This window comes from Phyllostomus hastatus, unplaced genomic scaffold (genome assembly GCF_019186645.2).
Source record: "Phyllostomus hastatus isolate PE091 unplaced genomic scaffold, TTU_PhHast_1.1 phas_scaffold_182, whole genome shotgun sequence".
Lineage (NCBI taxonomy): Eukaryota > Metazoa > Chordata > Mammalia > Chiroptera > Phyllostomidae > Phyllostomus > Phyllostomus hastatus.
In genome coordinates, this window is record NW_025334013.1 from 2,786,277 (window position 1) to 2,812,893 (window position 26,617).

At 60.1% G+C, this 26,617-nt stretch overlaps 2 protein-coding genes across 4 annotated transcripts; one reads left to right on the top strand and one right to left on the bottom strand.

The window, feature by feature from the left end:
• Positions 1-2,519: 2,519 nt before the first annotated feature.
• RPL22 (ribosomal protein L22) lies at positions 2,520-10,148 on the bottom strand. The gene is made up of 4 exons (XM_045858804.1): positions 10,094-10,148; positions 7,993-8,097; positions 6,023-6,147; positions 2,520-2,720 (listed from the first exon to the last, which is right to left on the bottom strand). The coding sequence occupies exons 1-4, from the start codon at positions 10,103-10,105 to the stop codon at positions 2,576-2,578; spliced, it is 387 nt and encodes a 128-aa protein (XP_045714760.1). The 5' UTR covers positions 10,106-10,148; the 3' UTR covers positions 2,520-2,575.
• Positions 10,149-17,044: 6,896 nt separating this feature from the next.
• Positions 17,045-26,600, top strand: RNF207 (ring finger protein 207). 3 transcript variants are annotated; one of them, XM_045858778.1, is made up of 17 exons: positions 17,045-17,417; positions 18,064-18,196; positions 19,354-19,498; positions 19,611-19,692; positions 19,771-19,846; positions 19,933-20,058; positions 20,483-20,529; positions 20,718-20,790; positions 20,883-20,951; positions 21,361-21,429; positions 21,507-21,613; positions 22,131-22,317; positions 22,455-22,640; positions 22,922-22,973; positions 23,283-23,400; positions 24,490-24,570; positions 25,419-26,600. In XM_045858778.1, the coding sequence occupies exons 1-17, from the start codon at positions 17,227-17,229 to the stop codon at positions 25,588-25,590; spliced, it is 1,914 nt and encodes a 637-aa protein (XP_045714734.1). In that variant the 5' UTR covers positions 17,045-17,226; the 3' UTR covers positions 25,591-26,600. The 3 variants fall into 3 exon arrangements, with proteins under 3 accessions (XP_045714734.1, XP_045714731.1, XP_045714732.1); XM_045858775.1 differs by having other exon boundaries at positions 17,117-17,417; positions 18,064-18,157; XM_045858776.1 differs by having other exon boundaries at positions 17,117-17,417; positions 18,064-18,154.
• Positions 26,601-26,617: the final 17 nt, after the last annotated feature.

Below are 26,617 nucleotides of genomic sequence, written 5' to 3' on the forward strand. Positions count from 1 at the left end.
TGAACCCTCCTGTACTGTAGTTTTGACCAACTGCCGTAAACCCCACCGGGTGGGAGCAAACCCCCCGAGTGCCCCCCATGCGGTCGGACCCCTCTGAGCCGGCACCACCGGGGAACTTAGGACCTGCGTCTCTCAGCCGGCGGGCCCCCCTGGGGGGCTCCAAGGGCACCACAAAGGTGAGACAAGCCCGGTCACGACAGGAGTAACCAGGGAGGGGCTGCTGCGGCTTCTGACCGGGAAACAGCACTGAACCTGCAGGGAGGGAGGGAGGGAGGGAGGGGCTGGTGTGGGCCAGGCCAAGGCCGGCACCAGTGACCGTGACCAGCTGCGGGCAGGACGCTTCCACTGCCCTGTGGTGCTCGTTGCACCTGCAGCGCCTTTTCTATGATCTCAAACCTCCTCCTGCTGCTCCTGTGGCCCAACCCCCCACCCGTCCCTGCACCCCGCGTGTATCCGATCAGGCAGGTCAGTCCCGAGACCAGAGGCAGAGGACACCGGCCCCGAACGGGGTCCGGGCAGGGCTGCTGTGATGGCCGTGATGTGGCTCACACTCACCCTGCATCACCCCCGGGAGGAGAGGTCGCTGGTCTGCAAAGCTCTGAAGAAATTCCACTCAGAGAGCCCCACTCCGGCCCACCGCAGGGCCCCCGAGGCTGGGGGCACCGCTGGGGTGCAGCAAGTGGGATATAGGGTGTTTTCTTCTGAAGCGTAATGAAGGCCAAGGTCACTGTCAATGCAACTGGTCGATGAGGACAGAGGCTTTGCTCCTAAGCAGGTGAATATGCCGATCCAGAAAACGGGGAAAAAAGCAGCTCCGCACAGTTACCGTAGTCGTGTGTTAGCCACTTTCATACAAAACGTGACCAAAGCTGAGTTGCAGGAGTTCAAGAAGGCACAGGAAACCCAACGTTTCAATTTGATTACAAGTTTTAAAATCTGGGAGCAGTTTTTTTTTTTAAGTATATTCTCATTTCAACCCGGGGTTAATATTTCACAACAACACGAAGAATTACTACAGGGAACGCCAATGCAACAAACAGGTAAACTCTGCAAACCCGAGTCACACACACAGTCGCCAGTCGCGGGAGGGGCGGTGCCACCGCGCACGCCGCCGCAGTCAGACGGGGAAGGACCCGCCTTCCGTGCGGGCAGAGCGACGTGCAAACAGCTCCGCTTCGGAAAATTTGCATAGAAATAGAAAACGCTGGAGCCTTCACCACAAATGAAACTGCAAACCGAACATGCTCAGTTCAATCCAAGGAGCGCCGAACGTCCAATGGGAGCCGAGGCAGGGCCCCCGCTTCTGATTTCCAGCTATGCAAAGCACAAACACCCTAGCAGAGCACCCGCGTTTCTGGTGTGGAAATGAGCTGTAAGGCAAGCTCTTCAAAAACACGGACTGTGTACGCCACAATTTGCAGAACTGCTTAGGTTTTACAAGGGCACCGTAAGGCCTCAGGGTCTCTTTCCAGAGTCACCGGAAAGAGTGTCCCACTGCGCCAGCAACGACTCCACGGCTGCAGCCGAGAGCCGGCGGCGGAGCTCCCGCCTCCGCACACCTGGCGGCGGGGTCCCCAGCCCAGCACCACGCGGGCCAGGACTCCGCACTGCGCCGGCTCGCAGTGTGATTTCCGACACCGAGTCCAGCCAGGGCCTCCACGGCAGGGCAGTCCGCAGGCACCTTGACCTTCTCTCAGCCTGAACTGCCTGCCTCCCGATCCCCTGTCCCTCACCCCCTCCCACCGGCCAGACTCAGCTCTGGGCAGCGAAGAACCCCCACCTAGGACTCCGCCCCCCGCCCCGCCCCGCCCCGCCCCACAGTGCAGACGCCTGGAAGCCGTCCTAGTCCTCGCCTCCAGCTCCCCCTGCTGGAAGCCAAAGCGACAGCATGGTGCAAAAACTTGGAGAGGGAACGACCGTTTACAAGTTCATTTTTGTTCCCTCTCCTTGAATTTAAAACCCGGGACTTCTGGAGCTGCTCTCCGAACCCTTTCCTGGGGGTCCAACAGGGTTTGCTGCAACGCCAAACGGCCGCGGCTTATTTCTAGACAGAGAAAGCAGATTAACATACATCATAATCACGGGCGCCCAGAGTAATCCGCGATCTAAAACTCAGGACAAAGGCCCCAGAGCCCCGCACCCGCAGCAGCGCTGCGGGCTTCCCACGGGAGGACTAGGGCGTCACCGGGCTGCTCTCACGGAGTCGGCGGTCCCCACGCGTGTCGCCCTCCCGAAGGAGAGGGAAGTGCCAGGTACAACTGCCACTCTTCAGAGTGCGGCAGCCAGCCGGGGCTCACACCTCCGCCCCTGCCCCCGCCCGCCCGAGGCCAGTCCTCCCGGGCCGGGGGACTCCTCTCCCACCGCGGTCCACCCACCGTCCACCCACCGCGGGAACTGGCGCGTCCGGCAGGCGGAAGTCTAGTGGCAGAGGAGGGGGCGGCGGCCCGAGCCAGGCCCTTGACTGTGACCTCTGAGTCTCTGCTCGGGGCACACTACAGACATACACGGAAAAGCACCGGTTTCATTCCTAAGTTTTATTCAAGAACTTGTACAAAATGTATCAGGTAAGTGAGTTTTAATCCTCGTCTTCCTCCTCCTCTTCATCCTGGTTTATCTGGAAGTAACGCAATTCATAACTTTCTTTGCTGTTAGCGACTACACGCAACCAGTCACGTAGGTTATTCTTCTTCAAATACTTTTTGGTGAGATATTTCAAGTACCTGCGGAGAAAGGACACTTGAGAACCCGCTGCCCACTCGGCCTCCGCGCATGCTGAACACTGTCGCTTTTACGAAACCCGCACTCAAAGCTTTTACTTCGCAAGGTGTTTGCCCCCCTTCCAAACATGGCGAGGAAAGGCAAACACACAGGCCCACGACGGACAAACACAAACAGCCTCAGTTCACCCGCACGGGCAACGGCACCGCGGGCACAGAAGGTGGGGGGGTCGTGCAGGAGGCCCGGCACCCGCCCACAGCCCCGGCGCCCCTCGCTGAGAAGGCGCGGCTTCCACGGGGCTCCACGCATGGCCTCCACATCGCCTTGAGTGAGCCCCCCAGAGGGAGCTCGGGTCACAGGGACTGGTCTTCCGGGCTGTCCCACAGACACACTCGCTTCTGCTGGAGCACTCGCTGCCTGCCACCCCACCGAGGACGGGCTGCCACCTGCCCCGGGCTCCGGCTCTGCAGTGCGAGCCCCTCTCCCCTCACCTGTCTGCGTACGAGGCCCTGAGTTCACCTGCCCCCCAGTGCACAGCCGCACAGGGGAGCGGGACTAAAACACCAAGCAAACGCACTGTCTCCCCCTCAGTGAAACAGGACTCAGACCACGGGCCACCGCTCCAGACGTCAGGAGGACTGCGTGGGGAGCACAGGCACGCTGGCACGTCGGCAGGGACCCACACGTTGCCAGAACAGTCGCACCTCCAGGAAACGCGCACTGTTCAGCAGGGCAACTGCACCTTGCCGTGCGTAAGGCGCACGTTTCAGCCCAGACACCGGGGGGAGGAGCGAGGATGCACACTGTACGCAGGCGCAATGACTGCACACCGCGGGCGGCGGCGTCTGCACGACGCACGTCGTCCGCGGGCGCGTTAGGTGCGCGGGCGCGGCAGAACGCGGTGCTCCCGCCAGCAGAGCGGTGTCCGCGGAGATGAGGATCTCAGCTCAAGTCTGCCCACTTCTCCAAACGTAAAAAGAGACCCATCTGGGTGTCCGTCCGAAAAGGACTCCTTTCTCCTCTGTTATCTCTATCGTGCCGTGCTCGGGCGAGGTGGGTAAGTCACAGGTCCAGGGGGTCAGAACCTGTCCACACTGGGACGCCGAGCGGGAGCTGGGCAAGAAGCTGCAGAAGCTCAGACAAGCCAGAGGCTGTTCTAGCCTGGGAGCACCTGGGATGCTTCAAGAAATCGTTAAGGAAGAGAGGAAAGCTTGCACAGAAGATCGAGGCTCCTTTCTCTCGTCACCAGGTGACAGGAAGAACAGGAAATGCGTGAAAACTCAAGGGAGCGGGGTTAGACCTTCTCGCACGCGGTGGCGAATGTGGAAAACAGGTCGAGGGAAGGTCCCAGAACCTTCCCCGTGGGCCCTGCAGAAGCCCAGCAAGTTCAAGGCTCTGGAGGCCCTGGGGACCCCGGAGGCCCTCCCTATAGGTGCAACGATCTCTTTCTCAAATCGCCTTCTCTGCAAATAAATCAACTCAGCCATCCAGGAGGAATGCGAGTCCTTCACTTACGTGCTTTGAAGCCATCTCCTGATTGATCTCATTAAAAATAAAAGCAAAGGCTTAACTATAACCAATCCGTCCTAACACACTTCCGGATTTCCCACTCCTGGATACAGCATGATTAAAGGCTCCTCAGTGTATGCCAGGCTCTGGGCTAGGAGCTACATACAGACACGCCCAATTCTTTCTTTCTTTCTCCCCTCTACTTGTAACCCTTGCCCAAGGATGTGCACTGACTTCAGAGGGAGAGGAAGGGAGAAACACCAGTGTGACAGAGAAACACGGACGGCTGCCTCCTGCACGGCCCCGACCAGGGATCAAACCCTCAACCTTCTGGTGTGCGGCCCTCCGACCGGATCCTCAGCCAGGGCCACAGGCCCAGTTCTTTTTTTATTAATGTTCGAATATAGTCGTCTCTACCCTCCCACCACCCCTTCCCCCGCCCCAACACATCCAATTCTTTAGTGGCCCGTGCTTTAGCTTCATCCTCCAGAGAAAAACCACGTAACACAGCTGGGGAAGAGAAACGGTGTCTCTTACTCAGGAGCTGGGCCACAGGGTTTGAAGAGTGGCTTCAGCCCACACTGACATTTCGGAGTCCTTGTACAATTATACTAACACTCACAGGTTTAAAAAAAAAAAAAAGAATTCACCTTGGCTGGTGTGGCTCAGTGGATTGAGCCCCGGCCTGCCAACCAAAGGGTCACCAGTTTGATTCCCAGTCACGGCACACACCTGGGTTGTGGGCCAGGTCCCCAGTAGGGGGCGCACAAGAGGCAACCACACACTGATGTTTCTCTCCCTCGCCTTATTCCTCCCTCTCCTTCTCTCTAAAAATAAATAAAATCTTAAAAAAAAAAAAAAAAGAATTAGCCCTGGCTGGCGGGTCAGCTGGCTGGAGCATCCTCCCATACACCAAAAGTTTGCAGGTTCGAACCCTGGTCAGGGTGGACATGGGAGGCAACTGATCAGTGTTTCTCTCTTTCTCTTCCTCTTTCATTCTCTCCCCCTTCCTCTCTCTGAAATCAATAAAAAGATCTATGGGTAAGGATTAAATATGTAGAGAGAGAATTAAAAATGAAAGTTCTTGCCCTGACTGGTGTGGCTCAATCGGTTGGGTGTCACCCCACAAAGTGAAAGGTTGCAGGTTCAATCACCAGTCAGGACACATGCCTGGGTTGCAGGCCAGGTCCCCAGTCAAGGGCAGGAGAGAGACAAGTGTTCCCCTTTAAAAATAATTAAATCTTTAAAAAATAAAATCTCTTCACTGTGGCTCAGAGTCAGAGGAGCAATGTCTTCATCTCCAAGAACTCAATACACTCTCACCGGTATGGGTCTGTGTGTTAGGCAGCATCCCACAAACCCAAAGGTCTCTGGTTTGATTCCCGGTCAGGGCACAAGCCTGGATTGCAGGCCAGGTTGAGAGCAGCAGAGAGGCAGCCGATGGATGTTACTCTCCCTTTCTCCCCACCCTTTCCCTAACTCTAAAATAAGTAAGTAAACAAAGCCTTTGAAAAGAACGCAATCGAAGCAAGTCTGCTCATCTGCACTGTTTGAAATCCTTCAGCCTAAGAAAAACAAATGTTTTCGAACTACCAGAAGTTGGACACATAACTGCCACGAACAGCATTCATTCATTCATTCACTCACTCATTCATGCACTGCCTCCCCGCCCCGGGCCCCACCCCAGAGGTTCGCAGACACGACCACACAACAAGCGGCAGCTCCCCCGCCCCCCGGGCGCGGGAAGGGGTCCTCCTGCAGGGGTGCGGGCGGGCAGCTCCCGCCTCTCCCATACCTTTTGGAGAAAGGCACCTCAGACGTGACAGTGATCTTACTCTTGCTCCTTTCGATGGTCACAACCCCTCCTCCGAGGTTCCCGGCTTTCCCGTTCACCTTGATTCTTTCCTGGAGGAACTGCTCCTGCAGGGTCGGCAGAGGGACCGTTAGTCGGGTGGCCGGTCCGCCCGTCTCGCCAGCGGAATGTTTCACTTCTTGTACGCCTTACCCTGAACGCAGTTTTTCACATGTTCAATCTTTTTTTGAAAAATGACAGCAAGTCTTTAATTATTAATACAAGGTCTGAGATCTACCCAACTTCAGTGGCGTAGCTCACAGGACACCGAACCTCCACCAGGGACCCACGCGGCCGTCCCACACAAGGTCAGCTGTCTCTCCACACGGAAGGCTTCGACTCGAGGGTCAAAGGTACACAGCAGAGAGAAAACCCAAGGGCCAAGATGCTACGAGCTCGGGGCAGGCAACCAAAGCCAGAGCTCCTGGACCCACGGAGGCGTGAAGTTCTCACGGGCCTCGGCAGGGTCCGAGTTCTCTCCAACTCCACAAAAGGAGCAACAACAGTCAGGGACCCTAACAATCACAGATCTGCTGCTGTTGGGGGGGCGGGGCACGTGCGTGGCGCAGAAGGGGCAGCAGCCCCGGAGCCCCGGATGGGCTCTCAGCAAAGCCCTGTGCCAGCCGGGCCGGGCCTCCACCTCCACGGGCTTCAGGAGTCCTTGTCCAGACGGGAGAGTTCCTTCCGGTTTTCTCTCACAAGGACATGACGTCCCCTCCAGCTGCAAACTCCTATTACCCTCTATTCAAAACTCCAGTACACGATATGCTAAGGATGATGGGGTCAAGTGATTAGGTCCGAAATCTTGACTCCTGCACCGCACCTTAAGACTCCTAAGTGACCCATATTTTGTAGCCTCAGGAAACTTCTGGAAGGAACAAAGACAATCACATACAGGAGAGTGTAGGGGAAGGGCGACCAGACACACACTGGAAGGAGCCACAAAGGTCGGGGGGGAAGCAGCCACGGAGCAAAGCAAGGAGCCACCAGGCGGAGAAGGAGCTGAAGACCCAGACGAGGACCCGTCAGAGGGCAGGGACCCGGAAGGCACGTGTACAAGGACCACCGGACTCCTTTCTGCGCCACCAGCGGCCACAGGCCAAGCTTTTCATTTTCTTTATTTGAAAATCATTCACGTTACAATGATATTATCTTGGCAACAGCTGGTGCCCTGCAGACGGAAGAGTCAATGTAAACTTAGAAGGCTTCTGCACAGTAAGAAGCCTGAATTCCAAAAGCGTGGTCACCAGACGAGAAGAGTGAAACGCCGAAACCAACAAGCACAGTCAAAATGTGGCACGGTCCGTTTTCCTAGATTTAAGGTTAAGGTCAATTTTGAGGAATGGACCAAGCAAATACAGAAGCACTCAGTACAGAGCAAGGTCTGGGGGAAAAAAAAAAAAAAACAAGCTGCAACACAAGTCAGCGAGAGGCCAGCACTTCCCAACAAGCGCTGGAGCTCGGCGCCCTCGGAGCGGGAAAAGCCTAGCAGACGCCCGCCCGGCGCTCCGCAGCGCAGCAGCGGCAGCCCCTGGTCCCTGAGCATCAGGGCCCTTCGCTTGCGCTCCAACAGCCCAGGCTGCATCAAAGGGCACGTGGGTCTGAGGAAGTCGACCTGTTCCCTGGTAGCTTTTAAGCAAGACCTCTGCACACGAAAGGAGGAAAACGAGACAAGGAGGTAGCTCCCCAGCACCGATGTGCCACAGCTTCCGCCCCCAGCCCCGTTACACACACACACACACACACACACACACACACACACACGGGAAGGCAGGACGGAGAAACAGGAGCCTGGACCACACCCCAGAGCTCAGCCCAGGGCCAGGGCCTCGGGGCTGCCTAAGAGCCACGAGAGAGATGAGCAGTCTCCCAAGGGTCGTGACTGCCCCAGTGGCATCAAGGGCACAACTTACAAAATTGGCAGCATCCATGATTCCATCTTCTACTGGGTGGGTGCAGTCGAGAGTGAACTTCAGAACCTGCTTCTTTTTTTTTCCCCCCTTCGCCACAAGCTTTTTCTAGGAAAAGATACAAACAGAGATGAAGGCACATTCAGCCTCACCCACAGGAAAAAAATTAAAAGAACCAGAAACACCAGAGGTGGGTAAACCCACATGAACACAAAACCCATGGCGCTGTGTCCCTCTGCAGGGGTGCCAAGAGCCCCCCTCCACCCAAGAATGGAGGAGGGAGCAACCGATCCTCTTTGAAGGGGAAAGCACTCCAGCACTCGTGACCCATTTCCACTTTCCAGCCGCCCCAGCCTCCGTGGGCGTGGAGGTCTGCTAGTTTACGAAGCACAGTAACACTAACTTTTCCTTTTACGTGCCATGAGATTTCCATAAATATTTATCTCATTCCAAGGTTTGGGCACAGGCACGCACATGCCCTGCATGTGTACCTAGAACAATTTTCATCTATAATCGATACTCGTCCTGCCACTCCAGACCGGGGGTCCTGCCCCGGTTAGGCTGGGTCTCCCTTAACCCCGCCTCACCCCCCCCCTCAGCGCAGCAGCACCAGTGACACTGCACCCTAGCAGCCCGGGTGCCAGCAGACAAGGGCAAACTTCAGGTCTTGATTACAACTCCACTGCCCACAACTCACGGTCTTCTGACTAGCTTAACCCATGAATTAGCACTTCCACACCATAAGGCGACACCTACCCTACAAGGTTCCAGCTCCTTCCTTCTCACAGAGCAGTTTACATCAACCTTCTCCTCCTACAAACGCCAACAGCATCTTAAAAAGTCTTTGTATGGACTGAGCACAGGCCTGCGACCCAAAGCATTGCCGGTTCGATTCCCAGTCAGGGCACATACCTGGGTTGCAGGCCAGGTCCCCAGGATGGGGTGTGCTAAAGGCAACCACACAATGATGTTTCACTCCCTCTCTTTCCCTCTCTTTCTAAAAATAAGTAAATAAAGTCTTAAAAATAAGTCTTTGTACCACCTACTCACGTGTAATTCCACTCTAACAGCTTTTGCAGAATCTAAAAAGACCTCTACAAGAACACATCCTAACGTTCCCGCTTTATGTTTCAAAGTACTTCAGCTAAAACTTGCATTACCTGCATCAACTTTCCAAACACTTAGCTACTGTGAAAATCACTGACTTTTTTGTTGTTTTTCAGACATCTCTTCCTAGTTACAATCGAAAGGGCTGCTTTAAGATCCACCCCCGGAAATATGAGCAAGACCCCCCCCAAAAAAAAACAAACAAAAAAAAAACCACCTGCCATTATGGTTTTAAAAGCATAAAAATGCAGAGCAGCACTTGCAAGAGCCCACCCAAGAAGAGTCGATGAGCCAAACGTGTGAACTGGGGTGTCCCGAAAAGAGGACGGCAGACGTCCAACTCTCCCGAGGAGGCTGGTTGGAGCGAGACCCGGGGCAGTGACCCGAGGACGCCGCGCTGCGCGTCCCAGTCCCAGCCCGGCCAAGAACGAAGCTCTGACCAAAACGGGTCGGCACAGCTGCGCCCCGCACTAACTTAACTTCCTTTGGGGATGCTACCGGGGTGCTCAGACTCGGGCCCCTCCCTGCCACCAGAACACCTTGCATGCACATTTCCACGGGCCCCCGAGTCCCGGCCACAAGGTTCCCGGATGCGCGGCTCCCGGGGGTGGTGGCAGGTCCCCTTTTCCCTGCCGCCCTGCGCCCAGGTAACCAGGCCCAGACCCCAGCTGCCTCCGGCCGGCCGGGCCCCCAGGACCGCTGAGCGGCCCAGGCTGCAGCCTCGGCACTCTAGGTCCCCGCTGGCCCCAGGCTGAGACCCGAGTCCGAGCGGCGGCTTCTGAGAGCTGCAGGTCTCCGTCTCCGGTCCCAGGCCGCGGCCTCCTGCGCCCACAACGTGCTGAGCCTGGCGGCAGCCCCGCCCCCACCTGGCCGGCCTGCCAGCCCAGCCCCGGGCGAATGCTGCAGAACGCCGTCCCGCGCGAGCCGCCGCGGAGCCGGGCCCGGGAGACGCACGTGCCAGTCCCGGCGCAGAGGCCTCACGCGGAGCCATACTAACCATAGGAGCCATGGCGGCCGCGGAGACAGAAAGGGAGTTGTGTGAACTGCGCAGACGCAAAGAGTACGCAGCCCGTAGAGCACGTAAGGGTCAGGCTGTACCAATCGCTCTGTCACGCCCCTTGTTCGCCTTCATGGCCCTGTTCTGTACTATCGGGGAGCGATTGCTTTTCCCTGCTTGCAAAACCCATCCTGGCGCAAGCCTGGAGGTAGTAAGGGAGGAAGGAGGTGGGGTGCCCGCTCACCCAGCAAAAGATCGGAGTTGGGGAGCCAGAGCGGACGAGCCGAAAGAGAAATCCAGGGGTACTCTCTACGCTTGAAAGTCTTGGAAAGAAGGAGAAACTCGCTAGACCATAAACTACCAGCTAATAGGATGGGAGTCGAACCCATTAACTTGGGGAGGAGAGGCCAAGGACTTCTGGCCCTGGGCTCCCAGTGCCCGAGGATGCGTTGGCTTTCTGCTGCCTGCTACCCAGTTTGGAAGCTGGTGCCCAGGGGCTGGGTCTCCCAGCGCCGGCCCCGCCAGCCGCCTTCAGGTGCGCTCCAGGTTGAGCCCTTCACAGTCTGAAAAGCAAGCCGCCACCCGCGCGCGGATCACCTTCTAGTTTCCGAGTCCGCCGGCGCTTCTCAAACTGGCGAGTAGACAGGAACCTCCCGGGACCGGTTAGAAGCAGAGCCCTCGTCAGTGGTGTCTGCTCGGGACTGCGCGTTCCTCGCAAGATGCTGCTGCTGGTGTTGGTTCGTGGACCACAGACCGAGTAGCAAGGGTCTTCCCCAGACCTACCGTCCATCGACTGTGACAAGGAAAGAAAAATTAGAGATGTTCTAAGTTAAAGTCGCAGCCACTAGAGAAGGAGAGAGAGCGAACAGTTACCCTGTTAACAGCCGTGGACCCGCTCTCACAGCGGACTGCTCACGTTCCCTTTTATCGGCTGGAATTGAGGGTTACGTAATTTCCAGGTGGCTGTTTTTGTGATTACCAAAACTCACTTAGGAGCCTCCACTTATTTACACGAAAACGTTCCCACCTGCTGTCCACAGCGAATCCACAGGAGCAGACACTTCTTCCTCGCAGACTGCCGGACTGGTCCTGCTTCAGTGCCTCCCTTCCCCTTTGTCTGGAGCTAATGTAAATCCTTCCAGAGCAAGCTCCATCTTCCCCTCTGTGATGTATAAAAATGCCCACCAACCCCCACCGCCAGTGGTTTAGCCTCCATGCCCCAAGACCCGTCTTCTTTTTGTGTTTTTTTTGTTTTGTTTTGTTTTGTTTTGTTTTTGGCTAGCAATGGCCAAATAATCCCTTTCTTTTAAAAAGATCTTCCACTGTGGAAGTTAAAATTTTTGTGTAACAACTGGAATGCCTTCCCCCACCCTCACCCTCCTGTCCTTACCGATTACACTCTGGGGCCCTGCAATGTAACCGCTCAGTTGCAAGCACCCCCCAGCCCCTTACCTGGCTGTGGCATACTCACCTAGCCAATGCCCAGTCCTGGCTGACCGTGGTTGGATACCAGCTACAGGCGCCGACTGGCTTCCTAAACGCGGGCCTGCTGTGCCCATTCACCACGCTCCAAGCCGACCCTCCTTTTCCTGACCGCAAACCACACTTCTGCTTAGCCAGCTGCCCCTGGCTAGGTTCTTTCCACAGGGGGCAAGGTGGAGACCAGGCTGGAGGGAGAAGAGACTTCTCCCTGTTCGCTTCCTGCTTGTTCTGTTCCGTCGGTGTCATGCACCCTGGCTCGGTCCAAGCAGTGGCGGTCGGAGCATTCCAGAAGCGGTCGTTGAATCCAGTTTGCAGTCACTCGGAGACCCCAGCAGAGCAGCCCCTCCTTGGAGCTTCTTCGTTTTAATAAAAACACCCGGGTGGACTTCCGGCAAGATGGAGGCAAAGATGGACGCACCGTGCCTCCTCGCACAACCTAGAACAACAATAATTTACAGACAGAATATCACTCAGAACTGACAGGATCTATCTGAATGGAAGTCGGACAGCCAAGAAGCTGAAGTAGACCCGTACATCCAGACTGGTAGGGGACGACGAGCCGGGCGGGCGCGGGGCTGGCGCGGGTCGGCGGCGCGCGGAGGGCGGGGAAAATTTGGCACGAAACCAGCGGGACAGCCATCCGGGGTGCAAGAACGCAGCGGTGATCCCTGAGTGCGCAAGCTGCGGCTGGCGGACCCTGTGGGGCAGCGATTGTGGGCCAGGGCAGAGCTCGCGGCCCAGGATCCCGGAGAGGTGTCTGAGCCCAGGAGAACGGAACTACCGCCATTGTCCCCTCCCGCTCCCGCCCACACATACAACGTCACAATCTAGCGACCAGGGTGCCCAGCCCCGGTGGACACCTAAGGCTCCGCCCCCCACCGTAACAGGAGCGACCAGAGACAGGGAAAGACATAAGACATGTATCCAACAGAACAGATCAGTCCCCCAGGACTCATCCTTTTGAGCGACCAAGAAATAGCCAATCTATCAGATGCGCAGTTCAAAACACTGGTGATCAGAAAGCTCACGGAATTGGTTGATTTTGGGCGCAATTTAGCTGAAAGGATGCAGGTTACCATAAAAGAGATGCAGGAAGATACGCGGAGGAGAGCCAATAGTGAAAGGAAGGAATCTGAGTCTCAAAACAATACAGTGGACCAGAAGGAAGATAGAATCAACCAAGCAGGAAAGCATGATGAAATAATTCAAAAAATCGAGGAAAAGCTTAAGAGCATCCAGGACACCTTTAAACGTTCCAACATCCGAATTATAGGGGTACCAGAACAGGAAGGAGAAAAGCAGCAGATGGAGCACGTATTTGAACAAATAATAAAGGAGAACTTCCCCATTCTGGCAAAGGGAACAGTCTTCCAAGAAATCCAAGAAGCTCAGAGAGCCCCAAAGAAGTTGGACCCAAGAAGAAACACACCAAGGCACATCATAATTACATTAGCCAAGGTAAAAACGAAGGAGAGAATCCTAGAAGCAGCAAGAGATAAGGGGACAGTAACCTACAAAGGAGTTCCCATCAGACTGTCAGCTGATTTCTCCAAAGAGACCTTACAGGCAAGAAGGGGCTGGAAAGAAATATTCCAAGTCATGAAAGACAAGGACCTACATCCCAGATTGCTCTATCCAGCAAAGCTCTCATTTAGAATGGAAGGGCAGATACAGTGCTTTTCAGATAAGGTCAAGTTAAAGGAGTTCATCATCACCAAGCCCTTATTTTATGAAATGCTAAAGGAACTTATCTAAGAAAAGAAGATAAAGAAAAGACATGTATAGTAAAAGGACAGCAAACTCACAATTATTAACAACCACACCTAAAGCAAAACCAAAAGAAACTAAGTAAACAACTAGAACAGGAACAGAACCACAGAAATGGAGGGCTAGCAGCAGGGGGGTGGGAGGAGGAGAGAGGGGAAAAAGGTATAGAGAATAAGTAGCGTAGAATGCAGGTTGAAAATAGATAGGGGGAGGGCAAGAATAGTACGGGAAATATAGAAGCTAAAGAACTCATAAGAATGACACATGGACATGAACTAAAGGGGGGGACGTGGGTGGGAGAGGGGGTACGGGGGGGAGAGAAGGGGGAAATGGGACAACTGTAATAGTATAATCAATAAAATACATTTAAAAAATAAAAAATAAATACCATCAAAAAAATTTAAAAAAAAATTAAAACACCCTAGGAGTGCTAGCTGCTTCCCACAGCACTCCCATTTTCATCCCCCCCACCTTCCCTGTCCCAGTTTACAAGTCTGTTCCTAATTAACAATCCTTTACACACGCGAATGCTTTCTCCAGATACCACTCGTAGCCCCAAGCTAGCCCTTGGGGGCCGCCACTCCTCAAATCCGCTCCTGAGTGACTGTCCTGCACCTGTGGCCACATGGCCAGGCTCCTGAGTGACTGTGCTGCACCTGTGGCCACATGGCCAGGCGCTCCTCCCCAAACCTTCCTCTCAGCTGACGACTTCCACGCCCCTTTCTTCGAGGACACTGAAGGAATCCAAAGAGAGTTTACAGGCAACCCTGCCCCCGGTCTCACCACCCAGCAACATCTACACCCCAGACTTTGCCTTCCCTCCTGTTACTGTGGAAGAAGTGTCCTTGTCCCCATCTGAGGCATCTACCTGCACACGTGCGCCTCCTGAAGACCGTCACTCCCACAGCCCTGCCCCCTTCCAGAAAACCATCAGCATATCTTTTCTTCGGGACCGTTCTTGACCATCTCCCTTGTTAAAAAAGAAAAAGCAGCCCTAGCTGGCGTAGCTCAGTGGATAGAGCACGGACTGCAAACCAAAGTGCTGCAGGTTCAATTCCCAGCCAGGGTACATGCCTGGGTTGCAGGCCATAACCACCAGCAACCGCACATTGGTGTTTCTCTCTCTCTATCCCCCTCCCCTCCCTCTCTAAAATTAAATAAATAAAATCTTAAAAAAAAAAAACAAGAAAAAGCAACCCCTTGACCCCCACCATTTCCCTCCAACGATTAATCCTTTTCTCTGCATCCCTGCTCCCGACAGCGGCGAGGTTCCTCAGTGGAAGCGCCGACTCCAGGTGCGATAGTTTTAGGCGGGGCCTTTGGGATGAGGTCATAAGGGTGGGCCCCATGGTGGGATTGGTGTCCTTCTAAAACAGACACCGGATCTGCCTCCCACGTGAGGGCGGAGCCAGAGGTTCCTACCCTGGAGCCAAAGCCGCAGACCGCACGCTGGTCTCCGACCACCCGGGCTCCAGACTGTGAGAAGAACGTGTCTGTGGTTGAAGTCTCCCAGCCTGGCAATTTTGCTGCGGCAGCCTGAATGAAGACACTGTCTTTACAATCTTCTTCCCGTGTGTGCTGTCTGCAATCTCCTCCCGTGTTCTGTGTCACCTACTCTGGTCAGGCTTTTTGCCCAGCAGCCACCCGGACAGCTCGGTCAAGGTCCCTGGTGACACCTGCCTGCTGAGCGCCAAGCCAGCTCAGGTCATAGTCCCCCTCTTCCTGCTTCTCTTGGAATCTGGCACCACAGGCCCCTCCCTCCTCCTTCCCAAACCAGAAGGGCCGCAGGGCCAGGACCCCTGACTCACAATCATCTCTTGTCTCGACAGAGTGTCGGGGGACACACCTTCACCCCCACAGCCCGCACCCTCAGCCTCAGCCCCACCCCCACTCCGAGTCCCTTTACCTCCATCCACAATGGTCTTCTTCTCTTTCCTGTAAATTAATTCCAGCTCCTGGGACCTTGTACTTGCTGTGCCCTCTGCTTTGAACTCTTCCTGGCGTTTCTTGTGTCTGCTTTCTCGAGATTCACCCTGCAGGCCCCAGGCTCAGTGCCCCTGTCTGCCTGTGGGCGTCCAGCGGGCTGCCCCTCAGTTCAGTTCCCCGCTCCCAGCCGCTGGCCATCACAACATCCTGATTATTTTCTTCGGGGCGTGTAACACCATCTGCCATTACAGGACTCGTTAATTTTGTCGCTCGTTAACCTCGGCCGGTGTGTTCCTTTCTTTGTGTGTGGCCTGTGAGTGACAGACGCTCAGCAAACACTGTCCTAATAGAGGAAGACAGGAATGGACGGCTGAGCCCAGGCTAAGTGCCAGGAGCAAACACCCACCTCCTGCTGCCCCCTAGAGGGAAACTGAGGCATCATTCATTTCTAAAGCACCGGCCTGGTTTTGTTTACCGGCTCTACCACTCACCAGGGCGTCATTTCCTACTCCCAACCAAGGTGGTTGCGGGGCTAAGGAGTACGAGAACTCTGAATAGTGCTCTGGCCCGGACCCATTCGCCACTGTTATTACCGTGACCGTGACTGGGAGCACAAACGGAACCAGGGCTGGGGAGGGCCCGAAAAGGGCAGGCAGTGTCTGCCTCGACTTCACTTCCTTTCTCCCCAGCAAACTCCTACACATCCTTCAAAACCCAGCTCGAATTTTTATCTCCCAGGTATTTCTAACCGATGAGTAAGTCTTTGTTTTTAATTTAATTTATTAAATTAAAAGAGAGATTGAAGTATGAATGTGTGGTTGCCTCTCATGCTCCCCCTACTGGGGACCTGGCCTGCAACCCAGGCACGTGCCCTGACTGGGAATGGAACCGGAGACCCTTCCGTTTGCAGCCCACGCTCCATCTACTGAGCTACACCAGCCTGAGCTGATGAGTAAGACTTTACTGAGCACCTCCTGTGGGTCAGGCTCTGCGCTTGGCGCTGATTTCAGGAAGGGCAAAACAGGATGGGGTGGGGGGCTGTTTTCCCAGAGCTCCGTGCGAAGCGAAGGCGGACGATGACCCGCGAATGCAGGGCGCTCCGTGGAAAATCACACTGGGACGCACAAGCGCTTGCCCGGCCTAGAAAGGCAGAGGGGGCCCTTTCTCCGGAGCTCACCTGATGAGGGGCTGCGGCCTAGTTACTTGGAAGCCTAGTTCACGCGCATTGCGTCTCATGAAACGCTCTGAGAGGTCAATGGCTCGGCTGAGCGCCCCAAATCAGCCAAAGGGAGGTCGGAGACCCCGGCCTTCTCGCGCCCTCTCGCCAGTACTGGGATGTCCCTGGAGGGGCATCCGCCGCTCTGTCGCCCGGATTGGCCGTGGAGGAAATGGGGCCGCGCGGACCCACTTCCGTCCGGACTCAAGCCCCGTGGGTACGGCCCCCGCATTCCTGCCACTACTCGGTCTTCCCGAGCGGAGCTGGGTCCTCCCCCTGCGAGCCTCGGACCCCCGCGTGGCGCCGTCCTTTGCAGCCGCAGCCTCCCTGCCTCTCCTCCTCCCGAGCTGCGGACGGAGTGGCCGGGGCCCGACCCAGCGGACAGAGCCTGAGGCAGGTGGTCGGGGCACCGCAGCGGAGCAACGGTGCGGTCCAGCGCGGAAGGGGTGTCGCCTGCCGGCCACTCTGAGGACACCAGGAGGGGAAATTCCTGGGGTGGGAGTGAGAGTTGGTGGGAGAGGTGGAGGCAGGCGGAGGCTGGCTGTTGGGTAGGAGGCATTGCCGGCTGCAGCGGCCTGACCTTCCAGGGCCCGAGGGGGCGGGGTGCCCGGCCGGCCCCTCCGCCCGCCTGCCTGCCCATTCTCCCTGCGCCCTGCGCTCCAAACCCAGCCGCGGGCCCTGGCAGCCCGCTCAGCCCCATGACCACCGGACACCCGGCCGCCGTCCTGGGCAGACCCCGCCGATGTCGGGAGCGATCTTCCCGCCCCCGGAGGGCCCAGGCGCTCTGGACGCTGCGAGCGGCCACCCGCTCGTGTGCCCGCTGTGCCACGCGCAGTACGAGCGCCCGTGCCTGCTCGACTGCTTCCACCACGTCTGCGCCGGCTGCCTGCGCGGCCGCGCCGCCGACGGCCGTCTCGCCTGCCCGCTGTGCCAGTGAGTGCGTCCCGGCCCCAACGGAGCCCTCCGCGGGAAGGGAGGCCGGCCCTGCCGGGGCGAGGACCTCGGTGCCGGGAGCAAGGCGCTGAATCCCGTCAGAAACGGGGGAGGGGAAAGGCCGCACCTGCCTGCGGGAGGATGCACCTGGCTGCCGCTGCGCATTTTGCTGGTCAGATTAACTGAGGCCTGGGCCTCCCACAGAAGGTCAGGGGTCAAGGGCGGGGCTAGGGCGCCCATCCTGTGGGGACTTACTGCTGCTACTGGAGTAGCCCATTCTCAACACTGCGTCAGTCAGGGCTCCCAGTACCTCTCTCTGGGGCCCCTGAAATCCTTGGTCAGTCTAAGCCCGTGATACCGGCTCAAGTGACACGGGCATGGCCGTAGTCACCTTCCCTGATGCAATGAGTGGGGGCTGGGGACAGGCTTCTGCTTTGCCACCCCAGGTCGACACCCCCCTGCCTCCCAGGACTTGCCCGGGACTGGGTCAGAGCTAGCAGTGGCTGAGATATTTATAGCAGATGAGGGCCTGCTGGGTACCCCACCTCCCACCCTATTTTTAGCTCCAGCCTGGAAGGTGGGGGTGGAAACTGGTGGGGAGCCAAGGGGAGGGGGCCTCTGGACCCTGGCTGCAGCTTCTCCACAGACACCAGACGGTGGTGAAGGGCCCCGGCGGGATCCCTCCTGTGGACCGGCTGCTGCAGTTCCTCGTGGACAGCTCGGGGGACAGCCTGGAGGTGGTGCGCTGTGCCAACTGTGACCTGGAGTGCAGCAAGCAGGCAGGGGCACCCCAGGGCGGGGGGAGGCGAGGGCGCCAGGTCCCAGGGTCCTCAGGGGATGACCTACTGGGGTTCCTGCAGCACCTCCCCAAGTCACCCTGGATCCCAAACGTGGGTCCCATTTTACAGGCGGGGCACTACAGTTCGGGACAAGTGCCTCGCGCGAAGAGCCAGACAGTGGCAGAGGTGAAGGCCATTCCATCTGGGGACATCTCATATTGGTCCCCAACTCAGAGGGGAGCCGAGAAGTGGCACCGAGAGGGAGGGGCCAGGCCCAGGGCTGGGTCCGCCCCTGCGGCCGGCTGCCACCGGGGTGGCTGTGGGCAGCCCTAAGGGACGCAGGGTCAGCGTGCTGTTTGGGGGGGAGGTGACACCACCCCTGAGCCCAGGGGGGAAAATACAACAAACCAAGGAGCTGAGGGCAGGTTGTGAGGGGCACGTGGGACTCTGGCCCTCCGAACCTGGACAGGTATCTCCAGTTCCGGGAGGATGGCCCTGCAGGAGCGGGGGGGGGGGGGGGGGGGGGGGGCGTTGGCGCGGCAGGGAGGGTACAGGGCAAGCGCTAGGACTTGTACGACACCGAGGTGACCAGCTGGAGGAAAGGAGAGCAGGGGAGGAAGTGGCCTTGAATGCCAACGTAAGAGCGCATGCTCTCATAGCCGCTGTTTCAGTCAGGGCCGTGGCCTGGACTTGCCCGGGTCTGGCCTGCACACGGGCACTGCAAGCCCCCGCCCCTCTCCTCTCCCAGCCAGATCTGGCGTCTACTCGGCCAGGGTGGGCGCCGTCATGTAGCTACTAGTGGGGGTCGCGGGCGGGGGCTTGAGAGGTCTCCACACACACCCATTTTTGTTGTGGGTGCCGTGTTCCGCAAATGCAGTTCTGCCCGGCCCCCACCCCGCGTAGGGCCTGGCCAAGCCCATTCAGGGCACCGCCCACACAGGACCTCTTACCTACTCTGTGAGCCTGGGGGTTCTCGCCTGTACGCTGGGTCTATTAGAGAGTCGGGGTTACACACGAGGGCTGCGCTGAGCCACTTTCCTGCCCCAGGCTGGTCCTGGCACGCTCAGTGATAGGCGGAGATGGCCGGTCCCGCAGGGGCGGTGGTCGGGCCCAGGCTCCCGGCCGGTGGGCGGGCTGAGCCTGCGCTGGGCCCACAGGACTCCGAGACCACGTACTTCTGCAACACGTGTGGGCAGCCGCTGTGTGCGCGCTGCCGCGAAGAGACGCACCGGGCTCGCATGTTTGCGCGCCACGATATCGTGGCCCTAGGCCAGCGCAGCCGCGACGTGCTCCAGAAGTGCCGTGAGTGCGGCAAGTCGGGCGGGCGGGGCGGGGCGGGACGAGGCGAGGGGCAGGGCGGGGGGTAAGGGGGCGGGGCGAGGACTGCCCCGCCCTCACCGCTGCCCCTCCACAGCGCTGCACGCGGAGCCCTACATCATGTTCTCCACCGACAAGAAGTCGCTGCTGTGCATCCGCTGCTTCCGGGACATGCAGGGGTGGGTCCAGGGAGCTGGAGGCCAGGGGGCTGCGGGGAGCAGGGCGCTGAGCCGGACTCACCCACGGGGTACCCACAGGGAGAGCCGAGCCCACTGTGTGGACCTCGAGTCGGCCTACGTGCAGGGCTGCGAGCGGCTGGAGCAGGCGGTGCTGGTGAGCACGGGGTGCCCTGCCGGCTGGCCGGCGCAGGGTTGGGGGCACGTGCGCCACCCAGAAGGCTGAAGCCACCTTGTCCCCAGGGCGTGAAGGCCCTGCAGACAGCCACGCGGGAGGCCATCGTGCTGCTGCAGACAATGGTGGAGGAGGTGCGGTGCAGCGCGGCGGAGGAGGAAGCCGCCATCCACTCCCTGTTCGGCAGCATGCAGGTGAGGGGTGGGCAGGACAGGACAGCCACGGGCTGAGCATCCTCATCAGCCACGGCCATGACCACGGCATAGGACACGCCCCCCAGAGCCCTCACAGAGTTCCCGGTGTAGCACGAAGGCAGCCATTGAGCTGCACGTCCCAGGAGTTCATCTCAGTCTTCAGAAGAGTCCCTGCAGGGAATCCAGGGCCCACCCCAGCCCAGGTGCTGGGTCCGGGGGTGGCTGGGGAACGCCTCCCCCAGGAGGTGACACTCTCCGGCAGTGGGATGCAGGAAGGAGGGCCTCTGGCTCAGGCGGCCCCGAGACAGGCTGCAGAGCAGAGCGAGCCAGCACGCCAGGTGTGGCCGGGGCCCAGGGGAGCAGGAGGGTGCTGGGAGGTGGCCCAGCTGGGCAGGCCCAGCCTGTAGCAGCCTGTCCCTCCCAGGACAAACTGGCCGACAGGAAAGCGCTGCTGCTGCAGGCCGTGCAGAGGTGAGTGGGAGGGCTCTGCTGCCCCGGGGAGCAGAGCGTCCAGGCGTCCACCTCAGGAGGGCAGGGCGGTTCGGGGCACAGGGAGGGTGGCAGGGAAGGGTGCACAGAGGATGGACCGCCGGGCCTCGAGGCCCCTGGGGAGGTGGGCAGCCCTCCCCTGGAAATGAGGCTGCCCGCCCCTCCCCCAGCCAGTATGAGGAGAAGGACAAGGCCTTCAAGGAGCAGCTCTCCCACCTGGCCGCCCTGCTGCCCATCCTGCAGGTGAGGGGGGGGCGGGCTGCCCGGGGCCGGGCTCCCCTGCCCAGAGGCCCCCTCCCAGGCCAGGCACTGAACACAGAGTGTCCCTCCTGCAGGTTCACCTGGTCATCTGCTCCTCCTTCCTCAGCCTGGCCAACAAGGCCCAGTTCCTGGACCTGGGCTACGTGAGTGCCCCAGCGCCTCTGGGGTCTCCCTGTCCCTGGCAGGAACCCACCCGGCGCCCTGGGGACTGCTGCTTCCGGGTCTGGCGGCCTGTCACCCCGGGGCTGGGCCAGGGGCCTCTGGGCCTGCCCTCCCCTCCTGCACACCGTCACCTACAAACGCTGTAGGGCCAGCTGTGTACCTCTGAAAGGACAGCAGAGCCGGGGAGGGAACAGGAGCCCGTGCTCCCCCAGAGCTCAGCACCTGCTGGGGCCCAGGCTCCCCTGTGGGCTTTGGGGCGGAGTGGCATGGGGGTTCCCAGCCAGCCCCAGGGAAGGGCTGCCGCCGCCTCCGACAAACACCAGGTGAATGCAAAGGACAGGCTTGCCCTGGGGCCTCCCCCTCACCCCCCGAAAACCCCCCGCCCTGCAGGAGCTGATCGAGAGGCTGCAGGGCATCGCCACACAGCCGCATCGCCTCCGGCCAGCACAGAGCAGCAAGGTGCAGGGAGGGGCGGGGTGCCTGCTGAGCTGGGGCCCCCGCGGGTCCCAAGGCTCAGCCCCGTCTTCCTCGCCCAGATCGTCAGCGACCACCGCGCCGAGTTCTCCCGCTGCCTGGAACCGCTGCTGCTGCCGCCGCCGCCGGGACCTCACCGGGCAGCAGGTGCTGGGGGCGGCACCCACATGTGAGCAACCAGGTCCCTGTCAGGGTGGGGTGCCTGAGAGGCCGGGACAGGTGGGGCACTGCCCTTCCCAGCTCACTGAACCCCAAGCCTGCGACACCAAGTGGGAGAGCGAGCGTGCTGTCTGGGAAGCAACCGTCTGGGCACCTCCATCAGCGAAGGACCACGGGGTGGGGACCCTGCTGGAATCTAGGAAGCCCCAGGCCTGGGAGGAGTTAGGAGAAAGGCCTGGGCCGGGGGCCCCAGGGCCCAGTGCATGGGAGGGCCCCTCGAGTTCCCTCTGGCCCAGCCCCGACAGCCTCCTTCCGGCCTCTCCTTCCGCACCATGACATTGCCCACAGGTTTCACAAACACCGCACCGATGCCCTTGGTCTTGGGTGCTGCCTCGCATCAGGCTCTTTCTGGGGCTCCCGTGGTGGTTCTGGGGTGTGGTCTGCCGTGAGAGGCCCTGGGAGGCTGGGGTTGGGGGGGCCCTCTGCACCCCCAGCCTCCTCTACATCCACACTGGCTCCCTCCCCAGGTTAGCAGGGGGCTCAGGCCCCAAGGGGCTGGGGGTGCCCGGCTGCCCTTCCCCGGTAGGGAAGGTGTTGGGGCCACCAGTCCAGAAGCCCACGCTGCACCGGTCCATCAGCACCAAAGTGCTGCTGGCAGAGGGGGAGGACACGCCCTTCATGGAGCACTGTCGCCACTTTGAGAACTCCTACCGGGTGAGCTGGGAAAGGCCCCACCCCTCCTCGCCCGGGCCGCAGTGGTCAGATCTGGCCCTGGCCACTCCCTTGAGGCCCCCGCAGGGACACAGCCGGCGGGGCCCACGCGCCCATGCGCTCACACGTGTGTCCTGCAGCGCCTGCAGGCCGACACGCAGAGCCTGAAGGACCAGGTCCAGGAGCTGCACCGGGACCTCACCAAGCACCACTCGCTCATCAAGGCCGAGATCATGGGCGACATCCTGCACAGGGCCCTGCAGGTGGACGCGCGGATCGACGCGCAGCACGCTTCCGTGGAGGGCATGAGGGCCGTCTTCCAGGAGGTAGCCTCGCCGAGGGCCCGCCTCCGGGCAGCCCCCCCGTCAGCACGCACTGGGCCGCCCGGGAGAGAGGGGTGCGAGGTGGGGGAGGGAGAGTCCGTTGGCTGGACTCCGGGAGGCCCAGTGTGGCGGCTCTGGAACCTGGGTCTTTGCTGCCTGGAACCACAGGAACAGCCTGGGGGTGCCTTTCAGCCCTGGGTGGCCGGGGGGGGGGGGGCGGTGGGCAGAATCTCCACCAGTGGAAATGCCGACTCACGTGACGTCCGACTCACCTTCCCTTTCAGCTGTGGGAGGAAGCCTACCAGCGGGTGGCCGACGAGCAGGAGATTTATGAAGGTCCCGGGCAGCCGCTGCCGGTGCACCCCGCCCTAGAGCTAACCCCTGTGCCGGTAGGGATAGGGGAGCAGGGACCCACTAACCAGACCTGAAAACCCCCCTGCACTCCCCCTTCGCCCCTGACCTGACCTCCCAGCTGCTAACAGGCCCCCAAACAATGCACGCGCCTGAGGTCGGAATCCAGTGAGCAGATGCCCTCACGTGTCTCCCCTCGCCCTTTAACCGGACGGAGCCGTGATGATGGTGTGAGGCTGGAGGCTAAGGCTCCAAAGCCAGCGAGACCCAGCTCTCTGGCCTTGGCCCCCGCAGCCCAGCTCCGTGACCTGGTCCAGCTGAAGCAGGAGAACGCCCGCCTGACCGCCATCACCAAGCACATCACGCCCTACGTCCGCTCCATCGCCAAGGTGAAGGAGCGGCTGGAGCCCAGGTGAGGTGGGGGGGGACCCCCGGGGGAGCCCAGGCACGTCGGCGTGTGTGGGAAAGCTGCCCACGTGGCGGGGAAGGGCCCCTTCCGGAAGTCAGCGGGCCGAGTCACGACGGGTCACTCAGGGCGCGTGGGAGACCAGGTGCTGGACATCTGCCAGGTGCGGAATGCGTGGGCTGCTCTGAGCTCCGGCTTCCGGGCACTCGGTCGCCCACCACTAGCCCTCGGCAGTAGGTCCAAGGGGCAGACGGGCTCACCCCCAGCTGCCTCGCCCCAGGGCACTCTGCTTGGGGGTCTCACGGGCACGTCACACCCGCCGCGGCCAGCAGAACCTCCCTCCCTCCCGCATCACGCTCCTCCAGGGTCCCCTCACTAAATGACATCAGTCTCCGGGAGCGCCAGGAAAAAGCCCGGGAAAATCCCGGGTTCCTTGCTTACGCTCACCCCCAGGCCGCCCCCCTGACCCCAAGTCCTGTTACGTACCTGTCTCCACCCCCCTGCTGGGCCTCCACGGCTGCCCCCACCCGAGCCCCTGTGGTCACACACGCCCCTGCCCTCCAGGCTGCCACACAGCCAGGGGTCTTCTTCGAGCCCACAGGGCCCACCGCACCAGGCCCGACAGCCCTTCCAGGGCCCTCCCCACCCAGTGCTGACTACGTCAGCTCGCACTGCGAGCCACTCGCAGTGGCCTTTCCGTCCCCTAAGAAACCAGACTGGCGCCCGCTCCCTAGCCTCTGCCTGGGAGGCTCCTGTCTCAGACTGTCCCCCGGGCCCCACTCACTCAGGTCTCAGCCTGAGGGTCGACAGCGAGGCCTCCTTCCCAACCCGCCCTGTCCCTGCACACGGGCCTCCCCACCAGCTGGCCCTGCTGCGCCCGCGCCCCGCCTGGGTGCGTGTCCGGACCACAGCGGCCTCCCACCCGCACCCAGGCCTGCCCTCGGGAAGCAGAGTCTCAGGGCCCAAGTCCAGGCCCGGTGGGGGGGCTCTCGAGAGTGTGCGTGAGTCCGTTGTTCGCGCGGACGGTGAGCTTCAGACCCGCGCTGGGCTGGCTCCACGGCCTCTCGGGCTCCAGGGTCGCCTCCTCCCACACAGGTTTCAGGCACCCGTGGACGAGGAATCCCAGCATCTACAGAATGTGCATGAGGACAGCACAGGCGAGGAGACCCAGGCCAGGTACAGCCGATCTCTCCACCCTGGGCGGGCAAGCGGTTCCGTCTCTGAGACCCGTGCGGACGACAGAGAAAGACCGAGGACTTTCTCTCCCCTCCCGTCCCCTCTGCACCCTCGGCAGGGCCTCTGTTTGTAAAACACGGGCTCAGAGGGGTTTGTGATGTGGAGGGAGACTTCAAACTGGGACTCACAGACGACAGAGGCGACTTGGACGGACAGGGCCCACATCCCCTAATGGTCAGTGCACCCCGGGGCTGCTGCATCCGACACCACTGAGCGCCGCCAGCACACGGTTCGGCTCCTGGGCGCCTACGCCACCGGCTGTGACTCACTCCGTGAGAAGAGTGGCTGAGGACGGTCGCTGGGGAGAGTAGCCCTGTCGAGGGAGCCACGGTGTTCGCCAAAATGCTTGCCAGAGAGAGGACAGAACATGCCACAGCGGCCATGTCACTGTCACAGCGGGGCTCGCGCTGCGGCAGCAGCAGCAGTGTGCTGCAGGGGCCCAGCGGCCGAGGGGCAGTGAGGTGGGGGGCGGGGCTGCTGCTGCGGGTGGTGACGAGGCGTGTGCTGCCCCCCCAGACACCCCACCAGCCCCAGGCACCACGTTGAGCAGCTCAGATGCCTCTGCCGAGGCAGCCTGAACGGCTGCGCTCTGGCAGCTGAGACTCCTCCGGAAGGCAAGGACAGTCCCTTGGAGGCCCTCCAGTTCTGGCTCCGAGGCCCTGGTCACCCGGGGCCTTGCGGAAAGGCCCGCCGCCGTTCCGGGAGCCTCGACCCTGGTGCTCAGCGTGGTGACCGGGGTGGGGTGGGGAGTGTCGCACACCGGAGCTCAGGGCCGAGTGTTTCTTTAGGGGAGACCCGGTGTGCGCCACAGACAAGAGGGAGCAGACCTCAGAGCCCAGAGGAAGCGGCCACTCCCTGGACGGCCCCCCAGGAGAGCCTGCACCGAAAAACAGAGATGCTCACGGACCCAAACCAAAAAACGGGGGTGACAGCCCCCCGAGGAGGGAGCACCCCACTTAGTGGACGGGGTGGGTCCCAGGGGCTTGGGCCCAGCCCGCTGAGAGGGGGCTCCCCTCGGGACGGCTTTGTCTGAGGGCAGAGGGTGACTGTCTCCTGGCGTCAAACCCAGAGATGCTCTGAAAGGCCCTCGTTTCAGATCCTTTCGCTTCGCTTTCCCTGAGTTCACCCAGCCTGGTGTCTGGTCCTCACCACGGTGACCGGTGACCAGTGACCAGGGAGGAGCGCCAGCCTACAGGGACAGCGAGTGAGGGAACAGCCGGCCTCACGCCACTCCCTGGTCCAGCCTCTCCCGGTGCCTGTGCGTGGGCCCATCCTGGGGTCACCACCTGCACGCCCATGAGGACGTGCAGCTCTGGACGTGGGTGACAGGACTCCGCCCTGAAAGGAATCCGGTTCCTCCTGCATCGCAGCCCCACTGTCAGCCGGGAGCCACTGGGAGGCTCCTCCCCGGGACCCGAGCGCTGACTCAGCGGAGGGGAGAAACCCACACCCGCTCCCCTCCCTGGCGGCCGGGCGGGGCTCCCAGGGCAGCGTGCAGGGCAGGAGGGGGTCCCTCCACAGCCCCTCCACTCCCTCTCCCACGGCCGTCTCACCCCGTGCCCGCCTCCTGTGGCTTACTGAAGCGGAGTTGGCGGCAGACTTTCTCTGGGCGTGTCCCACTCCTACCTGATGCCCTGTTCACAGGTAGAAATTGGTACTTTTCCAAAAGGAAAATTAACCTATGGGACCTAAAATTCAAAGTTTTGGAGGCAAAACGATGCCCAGAGAGACACCTGTAAGCAAACATCCATCTTGGTTCAGGGGTTCAAACGGCGAACGGCTTCCCCATGCCAGCTGGGCCCACACGTCACTATGTGACTGTCACAGGTGACCTTGTGACACCCCTGGACCTGCCATCTCAGGCCCCCGAGTCCCCGTGCCGAAGCACCGCACACTTACTTCCACGGGGGCCGACAGCGTGCGGGCCGCTGGCATCGCGAGCCTCGGAGAGGTAGGGATTCAGAACCGAATCGGGGGGGGGCGGGGG

Excerpts from the sequence above, each read along its gene's own strand:
- RNF207 (XM_045858778.1), top strand. The coding sequence starts at position 17,227 with ATGTCGGGAGCGATCTTCCCGCCCCCGGAGGGCCCAGGCGCTCTGGAC. Across the intron at positions 19,693-19,770 it reads TGCTTCCGGGACATGCAGGG|GGAGAGCCGAGCCCACTGTG; the intron begins GTGGGTCCAGGG and ends GGGTACCCACAG. Across the intron at positions 20,059-20,482 it reads CCCTGTTCGGCAGCATGCAG|GACAAACTGGCCGACAGGAA; the intron begins GTGAGGGGTGGG and ends TGTCCCTCCCAG.
- RPL22 (XM_045858804.1), bottom strand. Across the intron at positions 6,148-7,992 it reads TCATGGATGCTGCCAATTTT|GAGCAGTTCCTCCAGGAAAG; the intron begins GTAAGTTGTGCC and ends CCGACCCTGCAG. Across the intron at positions 2,721-6,022 it reads GAGGTGCCTTTCTCCAAAAG|GTACTTGAAATATCTCACCA; the intron begins GTATGGGAGAGG and ends CTTTCTCCGCAG.